Source organism: Crocuta crocuta, unplaced genomic scaffold (genome assembly GCF_008692635.1).
Source record: "Crocuta crocuta isolate KB4526 unplaced genomic scaffold, BGI_CrCroc_1.0 scaffold687, whole genome shotgun sequence".
In the NCBI taxonomy this organism is placed as follows: Eukaryota; Metazoa; Chordata; class Mammalia; order Carnivora; family Hyaenidae; genus Crocuta; species Crocuta crocuta.
The window spans coordinates 1418977-1433187 of NW_027530182.1; the positions used below are offsets into that span (position 1 = coordinate 1418977).

Sequence of the window (14211 nt, forward strand, 5' to 3'; positions counted from 1 at the left end):
GAATAGATTGTTCTGAAACAGTGAGCTTTTTTAGAGTTTATTGACGTGAAGTGGTTAAATCTTTTGTCCTAAGATCATGCTGTAATAAAATCAACTCCAACATCTAGGTGTTTGAACTCCTAGGGATGTAGTCTGTGGCTGTTAAATATACCTATTATTCTTTTATATTTTTAATAGCTCAGAATGCAGAACTTCAAGGAAAGGCAAATGAGATCGAGAAGGCATTCCAGACTTCCCAGCTGAACTGGAAAGAAGAATGCAGAAGATTTGAACGTGATTTGGAGGAAAGAGACAATATAATTCAAAATTGCAATCGAGAACATGATTTACTTATGAAAGAAAAAAGCAGACTAGAGAAAACTCTACAGGTAACTTATTTTTATAAAGGAATTTTTCTATATTCATTGAGATGTGTTACACATTATTTGAAGTTGTCCTTGGAAAGGAAAATAACTACCACATATCAAGAAAATCTGCTTTCCTCTCACCCACCCTTTCCTTTTCCCTCTTTTTCCTTTCAGGAGCATTTTTATGGGTCTCTTCTGTAATATGCTTGAGCAATATATTAATATGTATACTGTTTCTTTTGTGAAAAACAGTTTGAGATCTCTGATCAAACTAAAAAAGCTCAATTTACGTAGGATTATAAGAAGATGAGAACCTGTAGCCCTTTAGGTCCAGTAGCATGAAAATTTAGAAGGTTTGAAATGGGGCCGTGGATTTAGGTCTGAATATACAATAGATACAAAAAGTATTTATATATCTGATGTAAACTTCATTATCTATGTAGGGCACATTCTACTTAGACATGACATGACAAATATTTGATGACCTTTTACTGAGCTATTTATTTTCCCATTTTTTTGTTCTTTTTTTAACTCTCTAAGGTAAAAGTATGATTTGATTGATTTTGCCTACCCCTTAAATGATAGATTTTTAATTGCCTGTATTTGCCATGATTTTTGAAGCTTGAAGTTTAAATTAAAAAAAAAATACATTATAGAAATGCTTTATATTTACCACTGGCATAAATGACTCTTTAGAATTCTAGAAATCTTTATTAAAAGTAATTTTACACAAGCATTCACTCAACATAAAAGTTTCAGTACAAAGGTTCATTGTCGGCAGATCTTCTGATTTTCTCCATGTCAGACACAGTTTGTCTCTTGTCTTCGTGGTGTGTTCTGAGACCCTAGAATAGTGCTTGGTATGTGCAAGGGTCCCCTTAGTAGCTGGCTGGGGGGGAGTTTGGGTGGTTACAGGTGTTCCACGTCCCCGGGTGGCCCTGTATGGCCTTCCCCACGAAGAACATCTTGCAGCTACGTGGAAAGAAACGTAATGGCAGTCGCCTTCCCTAAGAGTCAGTCAGCCTGCACCTCAAATTAGAAGCTCTTTCTGTGAGCTTGCCCAGCTACTTGATGGGAGAACTCGGTTTAAATTTTATGCTATTGGCTTTGAACTGATCTGCACAGACTTTGGGGAAATTAGGGATTGAATAGGAGTCACACTATTTCACCCAAAGGGGAAAAAGCTCAAGGCCCTTTGTGACGGCTTTCCATTAGTGAAAGTTATAAGGGTAATCTTTATTATGCAGATCGCTTCTATTATTTATTCGGACACAGAAGGCTTTCCCCCCTTCTCAAATAAACCACAGACTCTTTCTCCTTGTGTTAATGGGAACTTAGTTTTAAACCCTATAGATTAGAAAATTGGGCTTCTTGGGGAACCTGCATTTTATATTTTTAGAGTTGGAACCAAATTAGATCTTATAAATGAAGTACAATTAGGAAACACAAAAGAAAAACCTTTTGCAAATATTATCTGTAGAACTAGAAATTAGTTACAGTCCAAACCTTGAAAATATTGTTTTTGACTTTTCAAATTTTTAACATTCTGATTTGTTGCACAAAACTCCTTCCTTCCTGCCTTTGGTAAATAGAGGTCTCTGTCAGATTTATATGTACATGACCAGGAATAATCCAGTTTGTTCACAGGTAATAAGAACTTTACATGTTATCTACTTTACATATGGATTTACATATAGATTACATATAATCTACTTTTTGTTTCTTTATCATATCATTTTGTTCAAACTGCTGAAGTTAAATTTTTTAGAGAAATTAGGTTAAATATATGCCTCTCTCTCTTTCTATCTTTCTCTGTCTCTAATGTTGCTTAAGTTAAATGGATAACCAGTTTCTTATTCACATCTACATTCTGATGGTCAAAATATGATATAGTTCTATTAATAATTTTAACATAAATTATAATGAGTTTTAGCAGTTTATAGGTAAGGAGAACCCTTTATATGCTTAAATTGGGGCTGAAGGAAGAAAGATGACTTTCATTGATCTAATAGTAAAGCAAGATTTTATTCATATAAAGGAAGCGTTGGAAAAACATCAGCAGGAGAAGAATGAGATGGAGTCTCATATCAGGGAGACAGCATTGGACGAGTTTAGATTGCAAGCAGAACAGTGGGAAGCAGAAAGAAGAGAGTTACAATTTATAGTACAGGTATTTAAAAAATAATAATTAAGTTCCTTAAATATATCTTTTTAATGCTTATATTAAAAATTACATTAGTGCAATAGTTGACTAGCTTACTCAATGCAAAAATGGTCCTAGTCTTCGATTTCTGGAAGGCCATATTTCATTTGTAGTTACCTGACAATATGGATAGATGTTACCAGCAGATACTATCAGAATTAGAGTTGGGTGACTTCACTGCACAAATAATGTGATTTTGAGAAGGCCGTATGTATACAGTTGGTATTTTATTTTTCCAATTTAAAATATGAGATGGCTCACTTTAATAGCATAAAGAAATAGAATAATTGGATTTTAGATATTAAAGGATGCTTGTACATTAACATAACTGATTTTTCAACTCTTTTGTTAAGAAGAGCAAATTCTTTTTTTTTTTCTTTATAAGAAGACCAAACTCTTAATTATGTTTGATTACCCCTTTCTTCCGACACACAGAATCTGCAAGGTTTCAAATAGTCCAGTTGGAAAATAACTGATTACATCCAACCCCCATTGTAGATGAGCAGATGGAGATTTATGATTTCCTGAGATCGTAGACTGAGTAATTCATGTGGGGAAAGGCAACCAGTCACCAGATTCTCACTCTGGGGTACTTTGCATTTTATTTCAGGAGATGATATATAAATTATTTTGAAGGAAAGATAAGATAAATTCAAACTGTTAATTAAAATTTAAAAGAGATTTTCATCATTTCTTTATTTTGCATAAGGCATTTTTTCTATATAAAACAACAAATTGAAATCTATTCTCGTAGATGTCCAAGATATGCATTCTTCACGGAATGAAAATATCCGTCTAAAAATTTTGGAATAGTTTTATGTTAGAAACAACTGTGCAAGACAAAGGCAGCCAAAAACATGCAGAGGATAAGGGCCCCCTTATTTCTTTAAGAGTGAAAGCTGACAGTAAACAGTGGGAATACTGGATTTGTTCTATATGTAAGTTTTCAAAATACCAACAAATACTGAAACCTTTGGTCTTTGGCAATGCTTTTCTTACCAGTTACTCCCTCTGTAGATTCTGGGAAGACACTGCAATCACTCTGCAGACCTCTTGGTATTCTTAGAGTCTGATTGTAATTTGTGAAGTTTGTTCTTTCATTGGTTCATTCATTCGTTCGTTCATTAATTCATTAATTCATTCATTCCCTAAGTACATACTGAGTTTCTGCTATGGGTACTGAGTATACAAAATTGAGATATGATTTCTGTCCTAGAAGATTTTAAAACAGAGAGACATGTAAAGAGAGAAATAAAATTTTGAAAATATTCTATGGGATCATCAAAGAGAAATGTATTAACTGCCCAGGAGACTAGGGAAACCATCATGGAGCAGATGATATTTGAACTGTTGTTAATTATGTTAAAGGCTACCTAAAACAAACAAGTAAACATTAGTAAATGCAAATAATCTCTTCATTTCTAACCAGTCAGAAGTCTCCAGTGTCCCCAGTCAGTAGTCTGAAGTTTATCAAATATGATTTAGAGACCTTTAAATGTGTGGATGATGTGATTTAGATGCGGTATCTAGGTCAATGAAATGTATGTGGTTATAACAGACTTTATATTATGAAGTACTAAAGGAATACGGTATAAGGTTTTTTTTTTTTTTTTTAAGATTTTATTATCTCTTTTAAGTAATCTCTATAGCCAACATGGGGCTCAAACTCACAACCTCTAGATCACATACTCCACTGACTGAGCCAGCCAGGAGCCCCTGTATCAGTCTTTAATTATTATGTATGAGAAAGAATAGGGAATATACTCCTAGTTACTACCACCTTTTGTAAGGTATATTTTTTAAAGTTTTTATTTAAATCCCAGTTAGTTAACATGTAGTATAATGTTGGCATAAGATAAAATTTACTGTATTTTATAACCGAAATGTTCAGAGCTTAGTCTCTCACTTCCTTGTCCTTTTAACATTAACAAAAGAAAACTGTCTTTCCTTTTTAAAGCCAATTTAAGAAACTATTCATATTTTTCAAAGTCTTTTTTTAAACAACTTGTGGGATAGATTGAAATTCTCTTCTCTTCCTATTGGCTGTTGATGGGTTTAGGTTTCCATCCTATAATTAGATGTTAGTATGGTATAGTGTTCTCTTTGTGTAACTCTCTAAGGGAATTCGGTTTTTAAAACACGTTTAAAAAAAACCTTCTAAGTGAAACCCCATCTTTAACAGACAAAGCAGGTGTAGTATTTCTTTCATCTGGGCTTTAGAATTCAGACCCGCTATAAAAAAAAAAAATCTTAATTTTATGCCATGTCTCCTTTCTTTCCTAGTAATTGAAACGCTAAATAGAGGTTACTTCTCTGGAATATTAATGGGAACTCTAGTACAGTTACCTCATTTAAAAAAGTAAAGGGTTGTGTTATAGCACCATGCCCTTTCCTTTGTCATTTTCCCAGTTCATTTCAATATAGAAGTTATTGGTAGGATTGAAAGCATTTAGAAGACGAACATATATTTTTTTCATATTTATTTTGTTTACCAAATTCTGTAACTCAACCAAGGAATGAAATGATCCTTTCCTCCTCTGCTGACTAAATTTGGTTTGTGGATATAGTGACTAAGGGGTAGAAGAGTTTGTAATGGCAAAGAGCATGAGAAATGTCGATTGAAAATTATTTCGTACAGTAAAGACAGGGGAGGAAGAGAGGGGAGCGGTAAAGGAAGATATCAGAGCACACTTGGGCATCAGCTAGCTGCACGTTAGGGACTGGAGGACAATGTGTAAAGATTGACCTGGTAGGCACGACTGTGATCTAGGGGTAGCTTGGAGAAAGCTCCATGGACAGGAAGCATTTCAGAAGTTTGCCTGCGAGGATCTAGACCAGCAAGGAGCATGTCTTTGCAGTTTCCTAGGAAACTGCCCACTGGGGCCCTGTGTAAGCACACGGCATAGACAGTGACTCTGAGGCTGATACTGCCTGTTGTTTTTAAACAGGAAATGTCTTATATTTAGTTTATAAAATTACTATATAGTGTGCTCACTGTAAAAATGCCCTAATTTAGGGAGATTTAAAAGCAAAAGTGAAGGTCTTAAGACCCCCCCTCCTTTGCATCCCACTCCTTATCTGAGGGTATACAAACATTCATCATTGAATTACATAAATAGAATTATATTCTTCAGTATGTCTGTTTTTTGATATCCTTATGTTATTCTTAGTGGTGTTTGCATGGTTTTCTGCCATGTGGACATTCCTAATAAATATTAAGCAATCCCTTATTGATAGACATTTAATTTCCTTCAAAAATTTTTTGCTCTAGTTAAAAATGAGTTGGGAGGGTTGCTGGATAGCTCAGTTGGTTAAGTGTCTGACTTTGACTAGGGTCATGATCTCGAGGTTCATGAGTTCGAGCCACACGTTGGGCTGTCTGCTGTCAGTGTGGAGCCCACTTTGGGTTCTCTGTTCCCCTCTGTCTGCCCCTCCCCTACTTGTGTGCATTCACTCTCTCAAAAATAAATAAACATTAAAAAAATGATTTGGAGCACCTGATTGGCTCAGTTGGTAAAGCATGCAGCTCTTTGTCTTGGGGTTGTGAGTTCAAGCCCTGCGTTGGGCATAGAGCTTACTTAAAAAAAATAGAAAAGAAAAAAGAAAAAGAAAAAAATGATTCACTAACATTCTTGGCCATATCTTTGAGCTGTTGTATAAGTGATTGAACTGTGTAAATGCCTAGAGGTATCACTGGTTGGTCTGCAAGTTTATGGATTTAAATTATGATAAGTATTACACAAAGTTAGTACCGTTTTATACTCTACGGCTGCAAACACTATTTCTGATTGTAGAACTGTGCTGGCTTTGGGAATTTAGGGAAGAACAGCTTGTTCTGGGTCTTTTAGGAGATAAGCATTATTAGATTAAGGTGGTAATAGCTAAATTGATATATTTCATAAGGTAAGAAGGAGGGGTACTCTAGCTCTGATAAGTTTGTTTTTTTCCTCCAGTACATTTCTAACTAAACTCATAATTCTTCAGGCTTGAAGCTGTATTTTGGAGTCTGAGAAATGTTTATATGAGTACATATAAAAATTATACTTTTTGGGCTATGTTTCTGAAAAATGTGGAAAGAAGGCAAGTTTATTTTCTAATAGCACAATGTGATTTCCTGGGATTGTAAATGTCAGTTCAAAAATAAGCCTCATTTAAAAATATTTTAAGTTCAACACCTCCCTCTAGTGGAAATAAGAAAAATTCCTTTAATTTCTATTGTCCTTAGTACGATTTGGTTACACACACACACCCCCACACAAACTGCACGTACTTTTTCACTGTAAGGATCCAGGTAGCTTTTTGTTTTATTGGAAAATAAGGTCTGTGACAAAAGTTTTAAAAATTTATTTGAAAGGAGGCAAATTAATCTTGATATATAAATGCATGGACTATTTTATAGCTCTTTTGGAATTTTCTTCTATGTTACAATGCATCCCAGCCTTGGATTGTGTTGATAACACCATAAACTTAAAAACAAATATTTGAACATACAAAAAATAACAGGGATTAATATAACCACTACCCAGTATAACCTACCAATACCATTGCTATAACTAGTATTTACCATTTAGATCACGTGTTTGTCATAGCTGTTTCAAAATTAAAAACAGATGAGCAATAAGTTACATTATCTAAGAATTAAAAAAATATTTATTTACTTTGAGAGAGAGGGAGAGTGTGGTGGGGACGAGCAGAGAGTGAGGGAGAGAGAGAATCTGAAGCAGGCTCTGTGCTGTCAACACAGAGCCCGACTTGGAGCTCGATCCCATGACTGTGAGATCATGACCGGAACCAAAACCGAGAGTTGGACACTCAACCGAGCCCCCCAGATGCCCCAAAGCTTGCCCTTCTTACAGAGATTCCACTGATTTTCTTGAATAAATGTTTATTGGATTATTGCAAGCCTATGGTTAATTTCCAGTTATGAGAAATTTGATTTTGGCATTTTTTCTTCTGTGTTCTTGCTGCTTTTATGGAGGAAAGAATTTTTGTCAGTCCTTACTCTGCCATTCCGAAATTATTTCTGTTCTCTGAAGATACTGTCAGGTTTTATCCTCTTTATATGTGTTTCTCTCAGGTTGTTTTTTCCCCTTTCTCCTTGATTTAGATTTCATCTTTACATTGGTATTTCCCCCCAAATATTGCTTTTTCTTATGTTTAAGAGTTGGGGACAAAAGTGCTTATTAGAAACTCTGAGTGTTTGTGTTTGCTCTTTGAGCTGTGATCTTCACTGTAGGGTTGCCTGGCTGGGTACTTGGAATGGATACGTATAGAATTCTCCTGCCTGCCCCAACTAACGTAACAAGAGGTAGAAAGTAGAAAACCTGATAGAACCAGTGTCAAAATCCCAGGCTGTATTGCTTAACCAATAAGCAAAAAGAAACATCCAAGGAGCAAATAATTTCAGTCTTAGTGAACTCTGACAGGGAATGGAATTATCTTGATAACATACCAAACTGATAAGTCTTTAACATTTCAAACATTTATTTATTTATTTATTTATTATTTTTTATTATTTTAAATGTTTTTTAAAATTTATTTCTGAGAGAGAGAGAGAGAGAGAGACAGTGTGGGCAGGGGAGGGTCAGAGAGCGAGGGAGACACAGAATCTGAAGCAGGCTCCAGGCTCTGAGCTAGCTGTTAGTACAGAGCCCGATGGAGGGCTCGAACCCACGAACTGTGAGATCATGGCCTGAGCCAAAGTCAGATGCTTAACTGACTAAGCCACCCAGGTGCCCCTATTTATTAGTTTTTAGAGAGAGCGGCATGTGAGAAAGGGAGGGGCAGAGACAGAGAGAGAGACAGAGAGAGAGAGAGACAGAGAGACAGAGAGAGAGGAGAGAGAGAGAGAGAGAGAGAGAGAGAGGGAGGGAGAGAATCTTAAATAGGTTCTGTGCTCAGCACAGAGCCCGACTCAGGGCTTGATCCTATGACCCTGGGATAATGACCTGAGCTGAAATCAAGAGTCAGAACTCAACAACTAAGCCACCCAGGTGCCCCCCATTTTTTAAAAGTAGGCTCCACATCAGATGTGGGGCTTGAACTCACGACCCTTAGGTCAAGAGTCATGTGCCCTACTGGTTGAGCCAGCTAGGCACCCCCCAAAAACTGATAAATCATGATGCTAAATTGACAAAGATGCAAGAAAAGATAATTATAGCCAGTCTCACTAATGAATATACATACAAAAGTGTTATATAAAATATTAGCCAACTCAATGCAGCAAAATATAACAGATATAGTAATAAAAGTCTTTATGCAATAAATGCCAAGTGACTTTAACTTAGAAAATTAATCAATGTAATCATAAATTAGTATAACCCCTTCACTATGTAATATAAGTTTCTTGGATATGTAAATAGAATTCCTATAAAATCTATACTATATGAGGAAAGCAGTTTTTAAAATAACAACTATGTTTTTATATCCATATCCGAGAATATATTGTAATTGTCACATAATAGTAACTATTTGACCTTTGCATTAAAACTGATTGTTAGGTCAGAATTTCATCTACATCTTGTAAGACTTTTATTTAAAGGCTATTTTAACATATGTAACATTTAATATAGGTCAAGTATCATAAAGTTAAAATCTCACCAATAAATATAATAAGCCCTAACTGATCCGTCATTGATTTTCCAGTTGTTCCTTTTTATAGTATTAAATTGAAACTGTCATGGAATGATGGACATCCTTTTTGTTTAGTGTAATGAAATAATTGCATTTTGTCTTTCTGTACTGTTTATCAGTATGGGAATCACAAGGCATATTTTCTCATAAATAAATCTCATGAGACTTCTTGAATACTTTAGTTTCTCTGCTTTATTTAATACATTTTGTTTGAAATAATTGCCATCAACTAGGATATAAGCATTTTTTACTTTTTGTTTTTATTTCAAATTATTTGGTTTACTTTGTGATTAACCTTGTAAATGGTTGTTTATTCATTTAAAAATATACAAAGTACTTTGTGTGGATGATAGAAAGTTAGAAATTATGTGTCAATCAAGAGGGCATATGATTTAACAGTGAATTTGGATTAATGCTGGTAGTATTGACTGCTTGAAGGAGGGGGACCTATCCTGCAGAATAATAATAGTATCTCAGACTAGTATAATGCTTAATGGTGTGAAAAGTACTATCGTATGTGAAGTTACTGTTATGACGAAATTAGATTATATATGGCCATATATAAACCCACTTATTCCTGAATCCATCCAGAGCATCATTCAAAACTATGAGTGCTATCTGCTAGTTGCAGGCCGTGCTGGCACACTTTTGCTCTGGTATCCAGGTTTGCTTTTATCTGTGATAGTTTAAGGATTGACAATATGTAAGTAGATGAATTTCTGTACGTGAAGACGTTTCCATTACCTGAAGAAAATAAGAGTTCATGTGTATTTGGTTACAGAGTAGTAATCCCATGAATGAGGGGGTGTGGAAAGAAGAATTAAATTACGTTTTGTTCTTCATCCTTTGTGGACTGTACTGCTGGGTGCTTTTCAAATTAGAATCTTATTTATAGAGAATTGTATTTGATGCTTGTGACATTTTCACTCAGACTCTGATGACACCCTTTGAGTGGCTAGTAGTACTTGAAATCATAATAAGAAATACTTGTACATGTGCCTGAATAAGATTGTGCTGGTGGGGGGAAAGTGGGAGAGAAGCCTTTGTCAGAGATCTACCTCAGTGGGAATGATGAATCTAGACGTGTTATTGTGGAAAATACCTTTGATACGTGTGTTACTTTATGTTTGAACTCTCATAAAATTCACCTCTGTCTGATTTCTGAATTCAGTTGGAAAAGGAGATGGAGAGATTTAGGTAGAAGACTACCTGATGTTCTCTTTCTTTCAATAATACAGCAAAGAGTTAAAAAGTTGAAAGCTGAAGGAAACGAAACACAGCCACCTAGTGGATGCAGCTTTAAGAGCTATGACCACAGTTAAAGTACCGTGAGCTCACATAAAAATCTCGCAAGGGTCATTATTAAGCATTCAAGCTAATATTTCTTATCACACAAAGGGGCAATGTACATTTGTATTACAAAATATTTTAAAATTTTAATGAGGGGGAGAACATATATGGTGGTTGGACTGTCACAGCATTATGTAAATAACCTCAGAGGTCAATTGAACTAGCATAACATTATAGAGAACTGTATACATTTTCAACTACAACATGTATTAATCAGATTTTTAAAATTGTAAATTTCCAGTAGTGTGTTTTGACCATGTGTATATTCTGAAACATTGCTGGAATATCTAGACCCCTCTTGCCTATAAGAGCCAGTGTCTATAAGACCCTTGAAAAATATGGATCCTTGAACTTCATCCACTTACCTGTGGCTCTTTTTTAATATGTTAGAATTTTTTTTGGAGCTTTTGGACAATTTGAAAAAACTTAGAGATGAACTGTGTCTCTTAGAAATATGTGAAAAAATTAAAAAGTTAAGTATTTTAAGAACACCTTGTAAATACATATAACATAGAAAATATGGGTAATCGACTATTTGTGTTATGAGTAAGGCTACAGTAGACTACAGTTAACAGTAGGCTATTGGTACTTAATTTTGCAGAATCACAAGTCATATACAGATTTTTCGACTGTGCATGGGTCAGTGCAGGGTCTTATGTTGTTTAAGGGTCTATCGTATAAATTAACCTGTTGTGGTTAAAGCACAGATTTAGTTACTTCTTCTATAAAATAAATTTTTGTCATAGTTGACTTATAAACTTAAATGAATTATTTTTCAGGAGCAAGATAATGCTGTACAAAATATGCACAAGAAGGTAGAGAAATTAGAAGCTGAACACATGGACTGCTCTGACCTTTTACGGCGACAAACGAGTGAGCTTGAATTTAGCACTCAACGAGAAGAACGTCTTAGAAAAGAGTTTGAGGTATATTTTCCTCGTTCTTGTAAACCGTATATATGTTGGGGCATCTGGGTAGCTTGGCTGGTAGGGCGTGTGACTCTTGATTTTAGCTCAGGTCATGATCCTAGGGTCATGAGATCAAGCCCTGTGTCAGGCTCGGTGCTGAACATGGAGCCTCCTTAAGATTCTCTTTCTCTCCCTCTGCCCCACTCCCCTGCTCGTGTGCTCAGTCTCTAAAATAAAAATGAAAACAAACAAACAAACATATATATGTTATCCAGTCAGTAATTTAAGATCAGAGAAAGTTTTACTCTGTAATAAAATATAAAACTAATTTTTTCGAGGCGCCTGGGTGGCTTAGTCGGTTGAGTGTCCAACTTCGGCTCAGGTCATGATCTCACCGCTTGTGGGTTCAAGCTCCATGTTGGGCTCCGTGCTGACAGCTCAGAGACTGGATCCTGCTTTGGATTCTGTGTCTCCCCCTCTCTCTGCCCCTCTCATGCTCATGCAGTCTCTCTCTGTTTCTCAATAATAAATAAATGTTTAAAAAATTAAAAAAAACCTAATTTTTGCAGCATTTTTTAATATTGAATATTTGGATTCTTTGAAAACTTTGTATCTGAGTAAATTATATTTGCCCCTAATTTTTAAAAACTATCCATTTTGAACAGTGCTTATGGAATATTTGGAAAATTTGAGGGTAATTGTTTAAATTATAAGGTTGAGGAAGCAACACAGGAAAGGATTTTGCACACATACCGCTAAGTTCTAATTTTGTAGTTTGAATCCTGTACCAGCTGCATGGTTTTGTGGGTAAGACGTAAATGGGAAAGAAGCATCAATTTACATATGAAAAATGTGATTTTTATGAATGATGCTGATGATCAATTTAATTAATTTTGAGAGAAATCTATGTGTTCATTCTTCCTTTTTAAAATTTCCTTTTGTTTGTTGTTTGGGAAATGAAGTATTTCAATAGATAAAGAAGTTTTGTTTTAAACATAATTTATAATTGTTATTAGGTAAATAAACATTTATGAAGTGAATCCAATGATAAAATGCTAGAGATGTTCTGGTTAAACTCACTGCTGTCATTTAACATTTTTCTGGAAATTTCAGCCAAAGAGGTATATGATGGGAAAGGAGGTGTGTCTCTTATTATTTTCAGATGATACAGTTATACCCTAAATAATCAAGAAAATCAACTTTAGAATTATTAATACTAGTAAAAACATTCAGTAAGGAGGCCAGAAAGAAAATAGTATGTGACACTTGTATTTACATTCTTACATAGCAGCAATAATCAGAGAATACAATATTTAAAATATTTAAGAAGTTTTCTTCACAGGAATATAATCAACTACAAGCACCTTAAAAGCTACAAAATTTAGCTGAGAGTTTTCAAGAAAATGGTGGGACATTTTGGGGATGCTCAATCCTGTAACAATATGAATCCTCCCTGGATTTTATTATGGGTTAAAACAGTTCCAATAAAAAATTCAGTGAAATTATTTTGGGAAGACAGATTCAGAAATTCATGTTGAAGACTAAGGAGCTACACAAAAGTTTCTAAAGCACTTCGATAAGAGTGATGAGTGGGGGCTCACTGTTTCAGAAGTTAATACATGCTCTAAAGCTTTAGTAATGTATCAGTTGTGGTGTTTTGGTTGTATGCAATAGAAGCCAACTTTGGTTAACTTAAATAGGGAATTCAGTGAAGAATATGGGAATCATATTCACAGAATCAGGGTGAAACCTAGGGAATTAGGCTTCAAAATGAATCCCAGAGTGTTTCTAGAAGGCTTGGGAACAGAAATGATGGATGAAACTGGGATGAATTAGTATCCTCAATTTTTATTTTATTTATCAATAACAATTTGGTATCATTCCTTTTGTACCTTTATTTAGGATTCAAATCCCAGAGAGAAAAATATTTGATTGAAAGAGGGAGCTTTCTCCAAATAAATCTCTCTCAGTTCTACTAAAAATAAAGCCTAGGGGTGCCTGGGTGACTCAGTCGGTTAAGCATCCGACTCTTGATTTTGGCTCAGGTCATGATCGTGGTTGGTAGGTTTGAGCCCTGTGTTGGGCTCTGCATTGATATCACAGAGCCTGCCTGGGATTCTCTCTCTCTCTCAAAATAAATAAACTTAAAAAAAAAGCCACAGAGCACCTACTTGGTTAAGCAGGGACTCCAGCTCAGGTCATGATCTTGTAGTTCATGAGTTCAAGTCCTGCATGATTGGTGTCCTCCTGTCTCTCTGCCCCTCCCCTACTTGCACTCTTATCTTTCTCTCTCTCTCTCAAAAAAAAAAAAAAATTAAAAAAATTAAAGCCCCCAAAAGAAATTTTTATAAAGAAAATTAGGGTTCTGGTACCAAAAGAAGGGGAAAAGAGACTGTTGAGTGGCCAAAAAGTATGCTAACTCTAAGAGCAAACTTTAAATGGGACAGAATTGAAAGGCCAATAGTAGACTTACTGAATATATATAAAATCTAGTATCTTAACATACCATTTTATATCAGTGAGGATAGGAAAGATTATTCAGTGGGTCATGTTGAAACAATTGGTTACCTATTTGGGACAAAATAAAATTAGATTCCTATCTTACATTGTATTCTGAAATAAGTTCCACTTGGATTAAGAAAGAGTAAAATATTAAACACTGATAAACTAAGAAGAAGAAAATTTAAGTTCTTTTGCTCTCTGAGTGCAGTATGACTTACTACTAATCATAAAAGCAAAGGAACAAAATCGTAAAGGAATAGATTTATAG

The 14211-nt window shown here is 35.0% G+C and overlaps 1 protein-coding gene across 1 annotated transcript in view; it reads left to right on the forward strand.

Moving 5' to 3' along the window:
- CCDC171 (coiled-coil domain containing 171) overlaps nucleotides 1-14211 on the forward strand; it is a 285435-nt gene that overhangs the window by 28293 nt on the left and 242931 nt on the right. The window contains exons 5-7 of the mRNA XM_077765058.1: nucleotides 178-368; nucleotides 2386-2517; nucleotides 11313-11459. Of these exons, the coding sequence (XP_077621184.1) occupies nucleotides 178-368; nucleotides 2386-2517; nucleotides 11313-11459 (470 nt within the window). The remainder of the gene's footprint in view (nucleotides 1-177; nucleotides 369-2385; nucleotides 2518-11312; nucleotides 11460-14211) is intronic.